The sequence below is a fragment of the Tuber melanosporum genome (assembly GCF_000151645.1).
Source record: "Tuber melanosporum whole genome shotgun sequence assembly, scaffold_79, strain Mel28".
Taxonomy (NCBI): Eukaryota; Fungi; Ascomycota; class Pezizomycetes; order Pezizales; family Tuberaceae; genus Tuber; species Tuber melanosporum.
The window spans coordinates 441,124-455,129 of NW_003299127.1; the positions used below are offsets into that span (position 1 = coordinate 441,124).

A 14,006-nucleotide genomic window follows, 5' to 3' on the forward strand; every position below is an offset into this window, starting at 1 on the left:
GGAGACGAATGGAAAACTATATTCGCCTCAAGATACGGAATGTTCGAATACTTGGTAATCCCTTTTAGGCTAAGCAATGCACCGGCTTCATTTCAAAGATAGATCAACAAGGTACTCAATAAGTACCTCGATATATATTACATCGTACACTTGGGTAATGTACTCATCTACTCGGAAAACATGCAACAACAGCAGAAGGATGTCAGCAATATCATGGCCACAATATAAGGATCAGGAATGAAGATCAAACCAATGAAATGTGAATTCCACAAAGAAGAAACCGAATACCTCGGATTTATTATCAATTGGAGTGGGGTCAAGGTCGACCCTGTCAAAACAGCAGCAATATAGGATTGGGCCAAGCCAAACAACAAAATGGATGTTCAATACTCTATGAAATTCTGCAACTTTTATCGAAGGCTTAGAGAAGGGTTAAGCAGACTTGCAAAACAACTCTATAACCTAACCAAGAAAGGCAAGAAATGGGAATGGGTAGAAATACAACAAAAAGCATACGATGCCATCCAGACACATCTGACATCAGTACCAATACTGGTACACTTCGACCTAAATCGAAGGACAATGGTTGAAACAGATGTGGAGAAATATGTATATTCAGGAATACTATTGCAACAATGCAAAGACGGAAAATGGAGGCTAGTGTCTTACCGATCTAAGATAATGACCTCAGCCAAGTGCAACTACGATATTGCAAACAAAGAACTATTAGCGATAGTTCAAGCATCAAAGGAATGGAGGAGATACGTTCTGAACAACGACCATCCAGTCCGAGTTCTAACTGAGTACAAGAATCTGGTCCCATTGATGACTATAAAAGAACTAAATGACCGCTAGATAAGGTGGATGGAACATCTCAGCAAATACATCTTCAAAATGAAATACCGACCAGGCAAAGAGAGTGGAAAGCCACACACTCTTACAAGGATTGCAAGCAACAAACTACAAACAAAAGAAGATTAAAGGATTAAACGAAAAACATGAATACTATTACCAAAAACCTACTTCGAGGCAATAGAGGTTATCCAATTCATGTCAACAGAAGATAAGGAAATCAAGAAGGTAAACAAATAGGACAAAACAATTCAGGCAATAAGAGAAGCATTGAAAGAAGGAAAAAAGGAGATGAAAGGAATTGCTATGGGTTTATGCTAATGGGAGGATGGAAACATGTGGTATGACGGAAAACAATAAATTTCAGAAGAAGAAAAGATAAGAACAGACATTATACGACAACACCATGATATCCGAATGGCAGGACACAGGGGAACGGCTAAAACCACAGAATTCATCTCTAGATCATTCTATTAGCCAGGACTGCGCAAAGATGTTAAAAGATATGTTAAGAATTGCGACATATGCCAAAGGACGAAAACGGCTAAACACGTACCATATGGATTACTGAAATCAAATGAAGTTCCGGAATGATAATAGGAAATAATTACTATAGATTTCATGATGGACCTACCATTATCGGAGAAATGCGATAGCATCCTGGTCGTGGTGTAGCACGTGACCAAAATGAGTCATTTCATTCTAATCAGAAAAGATATGGACAGGAGAGATTTTATAGAAACATTCTTCCGAGAAGTCTTCCAACTCAACGGCATCAGAAAGAATATCATCACTGATCAAGGAAGGTTATTCACATCAGGACTGTGGAAAAAAGTAAGCAGAGAAATGGTGATACAAGACAGGCTGAGTACAGCATTTCATCCACAAACAGATGGACAAATGAAAGGGCGAAATGCAATACTTGAACAATATTTACGGGTCTATGTCAATTACCAACATGATGATTGGTAAAAACTGTGATCAATGGCCGAATTTGTATATAACAATGGCAAACAAGAAACAAGCGACACAACATCCTTCTTCGCGAATTACGGAAAACATCCACAAAGTTAGGCTACATATCATACGATTAACGGCATAATTCCAGATAAAACAGACATGGGAAAACTACACGAGACATTACAATACGAATGAGTCAAGCACAACAACGACAAAAAGAACAATATGATAAGCACCGAAGACCGGATCAAAACATATAACTGGGAGACATGGTATGACTAATACCACGCAATATTCATACGACACGACAATCAAAGCAATTGGACTACAAGAAAATCGGACCATTCAGGATGCTGGAATGGGTAGTCAGCCGAGCTTATAAACTCGACCTTCCACCTTCGATGTGAATACACAACACATTTCACATCTTACTCCGCAAATTACACAAAGACCACAAGTTTCCCTCACAAACAATTATTCCTCCTTCTTCGATTGAACACGATGGAGAAACAGAATACGAACTCAACAAAATAGTCCACTCGAGCTTCTTCTATGGTCCCATCCAATACTGAGCCAAGTGCATGGGATATTCGCCCGAACACGATAAAACTTGGTACTCCACCCAAAAGTTCGAACACGTACAAGATGCCCACTCAACCTTCCACTATCGATACCTAGGCAAGCCTGGCCCAGGTAATGATCACATTCAACCAAGACAAAGGCGAGAGAAAGCCTCCTGCACCATTGCAACTTTACAAGGGCTGGGGCGATAGCCCCAGACAAACCCTACCCACCAGCCCTAAATATACATTCAGGGGGCCAACAGACAATGAATTCAAAGAAAGGGAAAAACAAGCACGGCATAACGCTATGTCATGGACTGTATGCTACGATGATGGATGCCCTACACATTGTGGAGATAAAGAGGTCTCAGGATGCTTGCTGAGAGAATACGAAAAGTTTGGTCTGCACGTGGACCATGCCCTAAAGCTCTGGAAACAGTACTTCAACAACACGTGCAAGAAGTACAAGATAAAGAAAATCACTGCAGGATATTACCCACAAAAGGATGGGACAAAGAAAGAGTGGGACGGAAAGGACACCATGATATGGCAGAGTGCTAGGGCCTTGAGAATGAGGCCCAGGATGGGGGGAGCCTAAAATTCATCCACGGAAACGGAACTGGATACCAGAAGCCTACATAGGCAAATCCAAGGACTCCAAGAACAACTAGGCCAAGCCGAGACCACAATTTCAGCAAACGATAAAACGATTGCAGAGCTGACGCAGCTGAACGATGCCTAACGGTACACGACCGAGATGGCGAACCTCACCTTAGAACCGGTGAGGGTAAGATAGTGGAAAGCAGATGACAAGCTCAATAGGTTTCGGAGGTCCATGCGTTCAGCAGGACATGAACTATTGAAGCTAGGGGATAAAGCCTGATGGGACTCAGGCTTAGGGGGAGAGGAGCTAATGTCACGAATGTGGCTTGGCACGGAAAAGGTTTTCACATGACTTATAATTATTGTAACGAGTTCGCAGGGTGCTCATCACATGATCGGTAATTGATACGATAGTTGGTAGGTAGCCTGCTCTTCCAGAGAGGAGGCGAGAGCTGAGAACTACAGGAGGCTTTAAGGGTGTACTGTGGAACAAAGAAGTAACCATTCAACCAAGTATATTGAAATACTGTCAGCAGAAGTCTGCCTTTTCTATCGTAGAAACAGGCAGTTGTTAAATACACAATTCTGTTTATGTGTAGCATGAACGAAAGTAATCAAAAATATCAATTGATACACTTTGGTAAAACTAATTAAGTATCAAAGCGATACTTAAAACAAAACATAAAACAAAACTAATAACCGAGTACCAGTTACAATTATGAGCTATAGGTATGTTATGGTTTCACGCATATGACTTATTTGGATCATATGACTTATTATATTATGATTTATTATGTTTCGCACATGACTCGATTATAAGTCATAAGATGTGTGCCTGGCGAGTATGCCTTGCGAGTATGCCTTGCGAGTATGCCTTGCGGGTATGCCTTGCACATATGATTTATGTTTCACACATGGCCTCATTATAATGTCATTGGTTTCACGCATGTGACTCAGTTGAGTCATATGACTTGTTTATCGCATTATGATTGGTTTATAAGTTTTTGCATATGACCTTACTACAAGGTCAATAGGTTTTGAGTATGTAACCACTTTGGGCACATGATTACTTTGTTATGATTTAGTTTTGCACATGTGACCACTTTGGGTCACATGACTAGGGGCAGGAAGAACACTATATAAGGAGGCCAATGCGGCCGAGGAGGATAGGTTTTTCACGCTTTGTTCTAAGTACTTTTCCTACTTATTACTTTAAGGAATATAAAACACCTTTATGATCTTTATCTTTATTGCAAAATTATCGTTATGCCAAGGAAAGCTCTTCACGAAGAAAGGTTAGAGAAAGCTTACAATAGCCATCCTCGATAGAAGACAAAGGTCTTGTACTATCAGTAACATAAGCAGAAGCCTAACACTATTGTCAGACTAAGGCAAGAAACAGGAGAAGAGAAGTATCATTCCCCATTGCCAAGAACTAACTCTCTAAGGAGGGATCGTTACAGAAGACTACTTGCAGCGTATTCTTTCCAGCGTCCACCTCTGGCAATCTTACCATCAAGGAGGTAGCTCTCTTTCCTACCCTACTTACCTTGTCCACTTTTAGGAACTTGGCCCATGTGAGGTCGATCTTGTGCGCACTTTTAAAGTATTGTTTGATTTCTGTATCTAGCTCGGTTGGGTCAGACAGAATAGCATCTAGTGGAATGCCATGTACCAAGACGTTGACGTCAGTTAGGACTCTTCTGAAAGGAAGATACACTGGTTCTCCCTCTTGGTTCATCGCATTCAATGCCTCGGTCATCTTCTCTAGGTATCTGGACTACTGTCCTGAATTGGCTCACTGTGGTACAGTAACAGTAATTGTGCTGTTTATCCTACTCGAAGACACTTGCAGATTGGTTGGTGCCTTGCATACACAACCCACCAGTGCATCAGTTAGGGCTATCACTATCCTCACTTTATTAGCTGCAGGATTGGCAAGGAGTTTTGCCATCGTTCTTGTGGCAAAGATCTTACGCTTGGCCACTGTAGATCCGTTTTAGTGTTTAGAGCTTTCAACCATTGTCTACTTCCCATCATCTTCGCCCTTGCCTTGCTCCTGTATTTTAGGCTGCTTGGGTGCCGGTTGTTTGGGTGGAGTGGGACCCTCCTCCGAACCGTATTTGCCCTTGCCTTTCTTCTTCTTTGCCAGAGTTGTTTCCATCTCCTGCTTGAAAGCCGCCTCCACATATGTTTTGTTCTGTGACTCAACTGGTTTTTTCGCTGGCGGTGGGTGTTCCACTACTTTCACCACTGCTACCCCTCGCTCCTCTACTAGGGTGGTGAGGTTTTGTATCATAACCGTAAGTGCTTTAATCTGGTGACCCTGCGCTATGATCAGCGACATCATAGCGATGCTTTCAGTAGAAAAGTTGTCGTCTTCAGCATTGCCGATGACATATGTGGCAGGCGTTTGTTTCGTGGGCCCTTGGGCATTAAGCAGATCCATCACGAGCCACTTGATTTGATGAAATTCAGGGAGTTTGTACGGTCCGGTCTCTTCTTTCTTTCCATTCGACCTACCAGGGGTGAGGGTCTCTGGTCTTTCGCTATCGCTGGTATCCATACCTTCAGGAGAAGCCATATCCTGAGTTGGTGTTGTGACTATTTTGGGATTATTCATGTAACCTGACAGGTCACGTTACGCAAGAGTTTAGAAATAGTGTACATGGTATTGAGAAAAGTGCAAAAAGCACTTAGGAGGAAAATCGGAGAGGAGAAGCTTGCAACAGTCAGTGCACAGTGCACAGTGTACTAGTACTGGTACATCGTTCACTGAGCGGGTGGGGCTCTTGGTGTCTATCTTCCCAAGTTGGCACCTATCGTGGCTGGGGGGGTGCAAGGTCCGGCGAGAAGCGATGAAACAACTATTTGAGTATAATCAGCCAAATATATCCCCGCCTATCCTACCCTTTGTACACCTTGGTTCGCGGCCTGGAGACTGGTTTCGTGGTGGAAAAATAGCTGTACAGTGCGTTGTTGGCGTATCGAGAACTTGGAACCTTCGTGCTGCCTGTTGTAACATCCTTCAAGCGCCTGACAAGTCACGTGACCTATGCAGGCGCTGCCAGCGCTGCATATCAATCTGCAGCGAAAGGGAAGGAGGCTCTTTTTCCTCCCTATCAAACCATCCATCACCTGCAGTCGACAGGGCAGCACGGGGCATTGGGCAAAATTTTTTTTTTGACGAACGGGTTTCTGGGTCACAAGTGCCATTATGTGGCATCTTTGGCTTTGTCGTTAAAATTTCTAAAGTCCTGTTAAGGCGTAGGGCAGGGTTACCATCGAGATGGTTAGAATCGAGCCCGATGGATTGGGAGTACAGTACAGTACAGTACTGTACTTGTACTCGTACTCGTACTCGAGTATTGCATGTATGTAACCTGTGGGTCAATTGAGAACTCCCAACCATGGGAATTATTAACATTATTACCGATAGCTTCACGGCGCTTGGATGAGGGCACAGACATTGATGGCCACAGTCACAGTACGGTAGTCGAGCACACTATCGATATCGAGCATATTATCGGTTTTGATATCAGGATTGAAAATTTCTCCCCGCCGCAAAGGTCTCAATTCTCGTGGTAGCATCCGGTCTTCCCGTTCTTGATTATTGCCGCTGCTAGTATTGCTCGTAACCCATGCAGAGGTGAGGGAGGTCGCATAAAAGCGCGCCTACGTGGCAGTTCTAAAGCTGTGGAAAGTCCACTCGTAGGGAGGTGATAGGGTTCTAAAACCCCCCCGACCTCTCCTCCAAATTGTGCAGGACCAATAAATCGGGGGTTGGCGAAGGGTACTGGCACTTGAGCGGGTATACAACCTATAAGGATCTGAGTGAGAGGAGGTGAGGGGAATGTGGGGTTTTGAGGGTGAAGAGGGGCTCTGGATTGCATTCTTGGTGGGTCATCTTCAACGGGGATTGAGATGGGGATGGTGGTGATGGTGGTGATGGTGGGGGGTGTGGCGGGTTTCTCCTGTCGGGATTCTACGCGGGTATGGGTGCCCACGGAAGCTGTTTACGACTTTGCCTAGCGAATTGTGATTTTGGTGAAGAGAGAGGAAAATGCTTTTGGCTTCTCATTCGTGTCGTATGGCGGTACTTGGATTACGTCCTGGACGCGAATTCTATAGTGGCTGAGTGACAGCAGCTCGATGAAGGGTTCGTCCCGACACGTATCATGAGTCGTTTTCTTTTTTTAGTGTTGACTAGTTCGGACACGGTGTAATTCTGTGCCCTAAAGCTACTTCTGAGGCTTGGAAAGGGATGAAAGACGAGATACAATTCGAGCACGGAATTTTTTTATATAATGTGATAGCTACCGCCGACATACCCGAGCTTTGCCAGAACGGACATCCCTTCTTGATACTCGTACTGTATCATACCGAGGAGCTTCTATCACAATTGCTTTCACCTCTTTTCACACCAACGAATCTCACCTGTGGCGGTGCTGACGCCACACAGGAGATAAGGTAGCTGTCCTTACTTTCTTCCTCTCAATTCCCCTTTTCCTCGTTACTTCCACTCGAGTAATACCCGCAATTGGTCCAACGCCTGCAGGTAAAACTTCTCGGAAACCCTCCACCACCAACTCCTGCACTTATTACCTCGAACACGTATCTCTACGTACAGCTCAACCCATCTTTCGCATCCATCACCCCTCCCACACACCTTTTTTTTCCTACTCCCCAATTCAGCCGTCCAATCCTGACGATTAGCTGCAGTCCAGTGAGATATTGATCGCTCAGAGAGAGGCTCTTTATTAACCCTCTCCCTTCTGCCGCTTCTGCTCCCTTTTCTTTCACTCGTTCGAGCGTGGCCTTCCAGCCGCTCCCCCCCAAGCGATCGTCGAAGGTTCTCTGAGGAGACCGAAAATTATCTCCATGTCTAGCATTTCCATTCCTATATCTGCCATCACGGATAGGTTCAACCTAGGCCGTTTCACCGTGAGTTTTTCGGGGGCTGAAGGAAGAAAGAGAAAAAGAAAAAAAAGAGGGTTAACGACTGGAATTACTAGGAGGGTAATCGTATGCCGCTTGCTGGTCGGTTCTCCAACCTACGCCCGCTCGGTGAATTCTTCGATTTCAAACGTCTTTCCAAACCTAATAATTTTGGCGAGGCTCAGAGCCGCGCGAGCTACAATTTGGGCTACTTTTCTAGCAACTATGCCGTTGTCTTTGTTATGCTCAGCATTTACTCGCTATTGACAAACCTACTGCTGCTCTTTGTGATTATCCTCGTCGCAGGAGGTATGTGGGGGATTGGTCGACTTGGCGGGAGAGATCTGGATATCGGTATGTGTCCTTTTCTTCTTTCAACTTGACAAAACCTGTTTTTGTTTGTGATATCTCGTTCAGCCTCAGGTTTTTCTTTTTCTCCTCTTCTCTGCCTTTCGCAATGTCTTGGCTGTAGATCGTAGCTACAACAGGAATTTCCGCCCTTCTAGCTACTGATGGGGTGCCGTAATCTCCAGAGGTAAAAACCAACCCTAACATTTGTTCTCTCCAGGTCCGGTTCACGCTACCACTTCCCAACTCTACACTACTCTTCTGGTTGTCTCTGTTCCCCTCGGTATCTTTGCTTCTCCCATATCCACGATTCTCTGGCTCATCGGAGCCAGCGGAACTTGCATCCTCGCACACGCCAGCTTTATGGACAAACCGATCGAGAATGCTTTTTCCGAGGAGGCGGTCTAGAGATGGTCTCTCCGCGAACTCCAGTGATGAAAAGATATGGGCCATCGAAGTCGGCGGGGACGAGGACTGACTTAATACACAAGAGATTTGAACCTGGTTTAATTGGTGCTGGATTTATTACTAACGGTGAAGAGGTGTTTGGCGGTTATATGAGGGGGCACGAGATCGGTGGAAATGGTTTTGATACGGAGCCGGAGGAGGGTGAGATAATTTCTGACGAGGTGTTGATGCAACGGGCCCCGGCGGCCTTTAGGAGAGCGGAATCGAGGCGTGATGGGGCGGTAGAAATGGAAGAACGGGAATGGCAAGTATGGAACAGGCATCAGGCGATGGAGCGGGAGATTGAGAAGCGAGTGATAGAGCGGGAACGGGAGAGGGAGATACAAAGGGAGATAGAAATTGATAGGCAGCGACAATTGGACCAGCGAAGACCGAGTCCAGCCCGTAGCGAGCGAATTCACCGAAGCCCGAGCGCGAGCAGAACTCGTAGTGGTAGCGGCGGGACACGAAACCGAAGCGGAAGCGGAACAGGAGGGTATGGATTAGGCGTAGCTAATATGGGGGAACCGGGCTTCCCAGGAGATAGCAGTTTCGCCCCGGCGGGCTACTCATCCTCCGCCAACTCCTCCCCTAAAATCTCGCACTCATCCGCAACTTCCTCTTTGCGGCTGGATCGGCCATATAGCCGTCAAGCCCGGGATTCTCGAATGATCGCATCATCAGATATAGAACATCACATGCCCCCTCGCTACGCCCGCGACATCAACCCCTCTTACACATCCTTACCTTCTGCCTCTGCCGCTCACCCGCGTGTCACGGTCCCATTATGCTCAACCATTTCCTCCTCCCCCTATAGAGCAAACCTATCCCCCTCCCCATCATTCGTAGAACCAGCATCTACCACTTCACCGTACCGGAGATCCAGCTCTCTTAACAGAAACGTTGGATCGACGGCTAGTTTCCCGCCTGGGGCAAGTTATCATCCGGGAATGCATCCTAGCATACCAGGTGGTTCCGGGTGGGCGGGGAGTGATCGAGAGGATAGTAGCAGCGGGGGCGGGGGTGGGAGGTCGAGAGTTAGGAGGGGTTTGTAGTTAGGTTTATCGGTGCTTTTTCGGTCGCCTCTTGTTAGATTTCTAAAGGGTTTCTTTTGTTTTTGTCCTTGTTTTGTTGGTTTTCTGATATTTTTCCTTTTTTCTTATCTTGTTTTTGTTATTGTCATGTTTATGTAGGGTTGGTTGGTTGGTTGTGCGATTAGCGGTGGTTGAAGATGGGGAGTAAATACATACATTCGGTTTGAAGAGGAGTACTGGTATTGTTGGAGCATAATTTTTCTTGTCTCGCATTTGTTCTCGTATGTGAAGTTGGGATACCGGTGTGAACAAGGGCAATTGGATAGGGTAGTCTTGGGGAGTTGTATGGTGTTTTCACCAGTGGGGTATGTCCCATATTAGTGGAGGGCTGGGTAAACAGAATTTTCCGCACAATTAGTGCCTTTATGTTTTCTTAGCTAGACTTGCACATCACACCTTCTTGGTGGCACTCAATTCAACCTTCACTCCACATCTGCTAAGCCTTCCTTTATCAATTGATTTACTCTCGCCATCTTGACAATATTATACCTGCTCTATCTGGAGTCAGTTCCGCTGTTACTACCTTCTAGTATAGCAAGCAGGTCCCAAGTGGCAATTCTTTAGCACAAGCGTGCTCGGTCAATCCGCCGTCTGAAGTGGGAAGTTGCAAGAAAAATTCCCACACCGGTAATAAGGTAAGCAAGAGGCGCACAAATACGAGCGTTGCACCGTAAGTACGGTAGGTTACTAGTCCTCTGCCCAACTCTAACTCAGCACTGTATCGTTATCGCATCCTCGAAATAGCCATTCAGCTTCCCCCTTGCCCCATCCAGTCAGCCAATCGGCCAACTAACCAACCCTCGGAGTGTAGGGGGGAAAGGAAGAAAGATGAGAACTCTCCATTACCGTAAAGACCGGAATGGAAGGTGAACGTGCCAGGAGGTTACAGATGACTCTCCTAGTGAGGCGCTGTTTGTTCTTCCTGTTTTGTCAACCGGGTGCTGAGTCGCAATGTTTTCCTCTCGAGTGAGATACCGGGACAGCCGCATTCGAAAAGTTCTCGTACCTGCCAAGTATCATACCCCCCTGCCTTGGAAACGATTTGCTAACACTCGGTCCTTCATGATTGGGCAGAAGGAATTGTGGCAAAGTTGTACAGTACCCCTAGAGGCACATTTGAGAACGGTCAGCTAAAAGGCTTTTCTTGTTCTCCTGTTGTCGGTCGGCACAGCTCTTGAGGCACAGTGGAGGGTATGATATGGTGCATGCCGTCTAATCACAGCCTGCACCAAGGGAGGGCGTTGCCATGGGGGACGCAACGGGGATGCAACGGGGGACACCTTGGCGCTCATTTAGGTGGGAAACTATCCCCTCGGCCGCTGAGACATTCAGTCCAGTTTTAAATGTTGAATACTAGCCTAGTTGAGCAATCACTTTGCCAATCATTGAACCTCATCACAACTCTCAGCTTCTCGGTTAGGGAGCAGTACCTATTACATATCTTTACCTAGACCAATCTTTCTTTCTCAAAAGATGCCTTCAAAGAGAAGAGTACTAGGAACTCTAGATGCCAATCTAAGTTTTCAACAAAATAAGCAGGTGAGGATTCAGAATGAGAATCTGCCCATACCTCACAGCTCAGAATATCGTGACCGGCAACTACTCAAACTATGTCAACCAAGTGTGTCTATCAATATACTAACCTCCACTGTTCTTTTGAAAAATTGAGAATTACTGACTAGAGGGAGCTGAAGACAAGCTAGCAGAATACTGTAACTCAGGTAGATCATTCCCTTCATCTACCAACCTTTCTGATCCTGCTCGTCCATCTCCGAAACCCGTTCTACCATTGAATGGCTCATATCCCCCCTGGACACCACGACATGACAGCCAAGTAGATGAGAAGAGGCGGAAGAACAACTGTGTTCCTGCTGCTACCCTACCTGAAATACCTGATTTTTATCCTTTTCAGGTACTGTTTGAACAGCATCAAGCCCAGGTAAGTTGGGAAATATCTCTATACTATTCTGAGAAGCTTTCAGAATTAGTAGAAGCAGAAATAAGGTTTGAGATGAAAAGGTTTACTGACGGATTTAATTGTAAAATAGGTCCTCTTACCAGATGATGTACATAGAGATCCAACCCTTTATGCTTTATTCTCCCTCTTCTGGGATGATGAAGTATTCAACCAGTTAGCACAAAATACCAAGTTGTATGCAGAAAAGCGCTGGAGTTTAAATCCAAATAAAGTCTCTGGACAAAGTGATACTACAGGAACAGAAAAGACTTTGGGCCTTTGGAGAAATATGACTGCCGAGGAGTTGAAAGTGTGGATTGGAATAACTATCAAGATGGGATTGTATAAGGAGTCTGCCTTTAGCTTGTATTGGTCCAAGAGAGGGAGAAATGGATGGTGGAAAATCTTGAGAAAATCTATGCAAAAGTCTTGGTGGTTGACAACATCCTATCAGTACCGAGTACCCAGTAATTGTATGTCGTTAAATTGATTCGAACAGCTGAAATGATACTTTCATGTATCTGATCCTCGCATTCAGCTTGATATGAAGGATTGGTATAAAAAGCTTGATCTCTTAGCTACAGTTCTTCAAGAGTATTTTAGAAGATATTATCTACCTGCTACGAAGGTTGCAATTGATGAAATGGTAGTAAGGTTTGGTGGAAGAAGTCACCATACCTTGAAAATCAGAAATAGGCCTATCAAGAAAGGGTATAAAATTTTTGCCCTCTGCGATCATGGATATACATACAGCTTTCTTTGGTATTACTCCACCCAGGTATAGCCCAACTTCCTCCCTGCTCCTCCGATCTTACACCAACCTCCTCAGATGTTCTACACCTTGTAAAGCTACTTTCTTCCAATTACCAGTGGTATCTTATATTGGATAACTATTTTACAAATATACCACTGTTTGAAAAATTAAAAGAATTAGAAATACAAGCTGCCAGTACTACTCGGAGCGATGCTGTCAGATTTCCTAGAGCCTTAAAAATTGAGAAGGAGGAGGCAAGAAAGGTGCCTCCTTGGGGACATATTAGTGGCGAGGTGGTAGGGAATGTATGTTGTTTGGTTTGGCAGGACAATAGTTCTATGCTATTCATGACAAGCTACAATGATATTATACAGAAGGTTGAAAGATTACGCTGGCAACCAAAGAAGAGCAGTATAAATGCAACTATAGTATGGGGTATATTTGGAAATGAGCCCAGAAAGTAGCTTCCAATTCCACAGTTTATCGACAACTACAACTATCATATGGGTGGAGTTGATATTGCCGATCAGCTTCATTCCTACTACTCTACACAGCAGCAAAGTTGTAGGAGCTGGTATTCTCTGTTTTACTGGCTTCTAGATACAACACTAGTGAACTGCTACTGGATTCAAAGAACTCTTGATACCTCTTGTATTGTCTGAAGTCAGCACTACTTCTTTTGATCTGAAGTTGATGATAAATTAATCAAATCTGATCTTGAAGCATCTCTGGATATCAACTCCCTCGATCCCTTACCTCTCGCCTTCCCCTTACATCCTAAACCCTCTACCTTTCCACTATTTCTAGACTCCCATACGACCTCAACCATTTTCTCTCTTTCATCTTCCTATAACTCTCTTATTCCTCAAGCCCCTCCTATACTACCTCCAGATACACCTCTTCTGCTTTTATTAAACTAAAAGAGTCTACCTTGGCCTCTTCCCCACTACCTTGCGATACCTTATAGCCTTTCTCAACAATCTTAGGCATATTCTATCTTCTATACTTCTACCAGTGACAGCTCCCCAGCCTCAGAGTATTCGAGAACCTTATATCCACCCCTGCCCCCTTTCCTGCATTATTTAGCTTTCTTAAGGGCTGTGGGTTCCACATCTCTTTCAAACAATCTAGTTTTTGACAAAACCAAATATATCCACCGCCCGTTCAACCAGTATAGCTTTTCTGAAAATAACCAAAAACCTTTACCTACTTCATTTCCACCGCTACTGACCCACACAATCGAGCAATGCCCAGTATCAACCCAATTCATTTTCTGTTGCTGGAAAAGGTTTGAAAACAGGTCACAAGTAGTTAAGATTAGGTCAGTTACTTATGCGTGTAAAGAATGTAATGTTGCATTATGTTATGCGTGTTTTCCTGTTTTTCATAGTTAGTTTTTTTTTGGATTCCTGTAGTATACAATAGTAGGTTGAATCCCGACCTGATATCATGCGATGTTGATCATTTCTTGAATAGGATAGTATTCAACA

The 14,006-nt window shown here is 44.6% G+C and overlaps 2 protein-coding genes; both read left to right on the forward strand.

Annotated features, from left to right (window-relative positions):
* Positions 1-7,332: 7,332 nt before the first annotated feature.
* Positions 7,333-8,672, forward strand: GSTUM_00011045001 (uncharacterized protein; the record flags this gene model as incomplete). XM_002841672.2 has 4 exons in its annotated part: positions 7,333-7,536; positions 7,701-7,922; positions 7,994-8,270; positions 8,485-8,672. The coding sequence occupies exons 2-4, from the start codon at positions 7,860-7,862 to the stop codon at positions 8,670-8,672; spliced, it is 528 nt and encodes a 175-aa protein (XP_002841718.1). The 5' UTR covers positions 7,333-7,536; positions 7,701-7,859.
* Positions 8,673-8,674: 2 nt separating this feature from the next.
* GSTUM_00011046001 (uncharacterized protein) lies at positions 8,675-10,171 on the forward strand (the record flags this gene model as incomplete). XM_002841673.2 has 1 exon in its annotated part: positions 8,675-10,171. One exon carries the CDS (start codon positions 8,675-8,677, stop codon positions 9,764-9,766), a length of 1,092 nt encoding a protein of 363 aa, XP_002841719.1. The 3' UTR covers positions 9,767-10,171.
* Between the last annotated feature and the right edge of the window lie 3,835 nt (positions 10,172-14,006).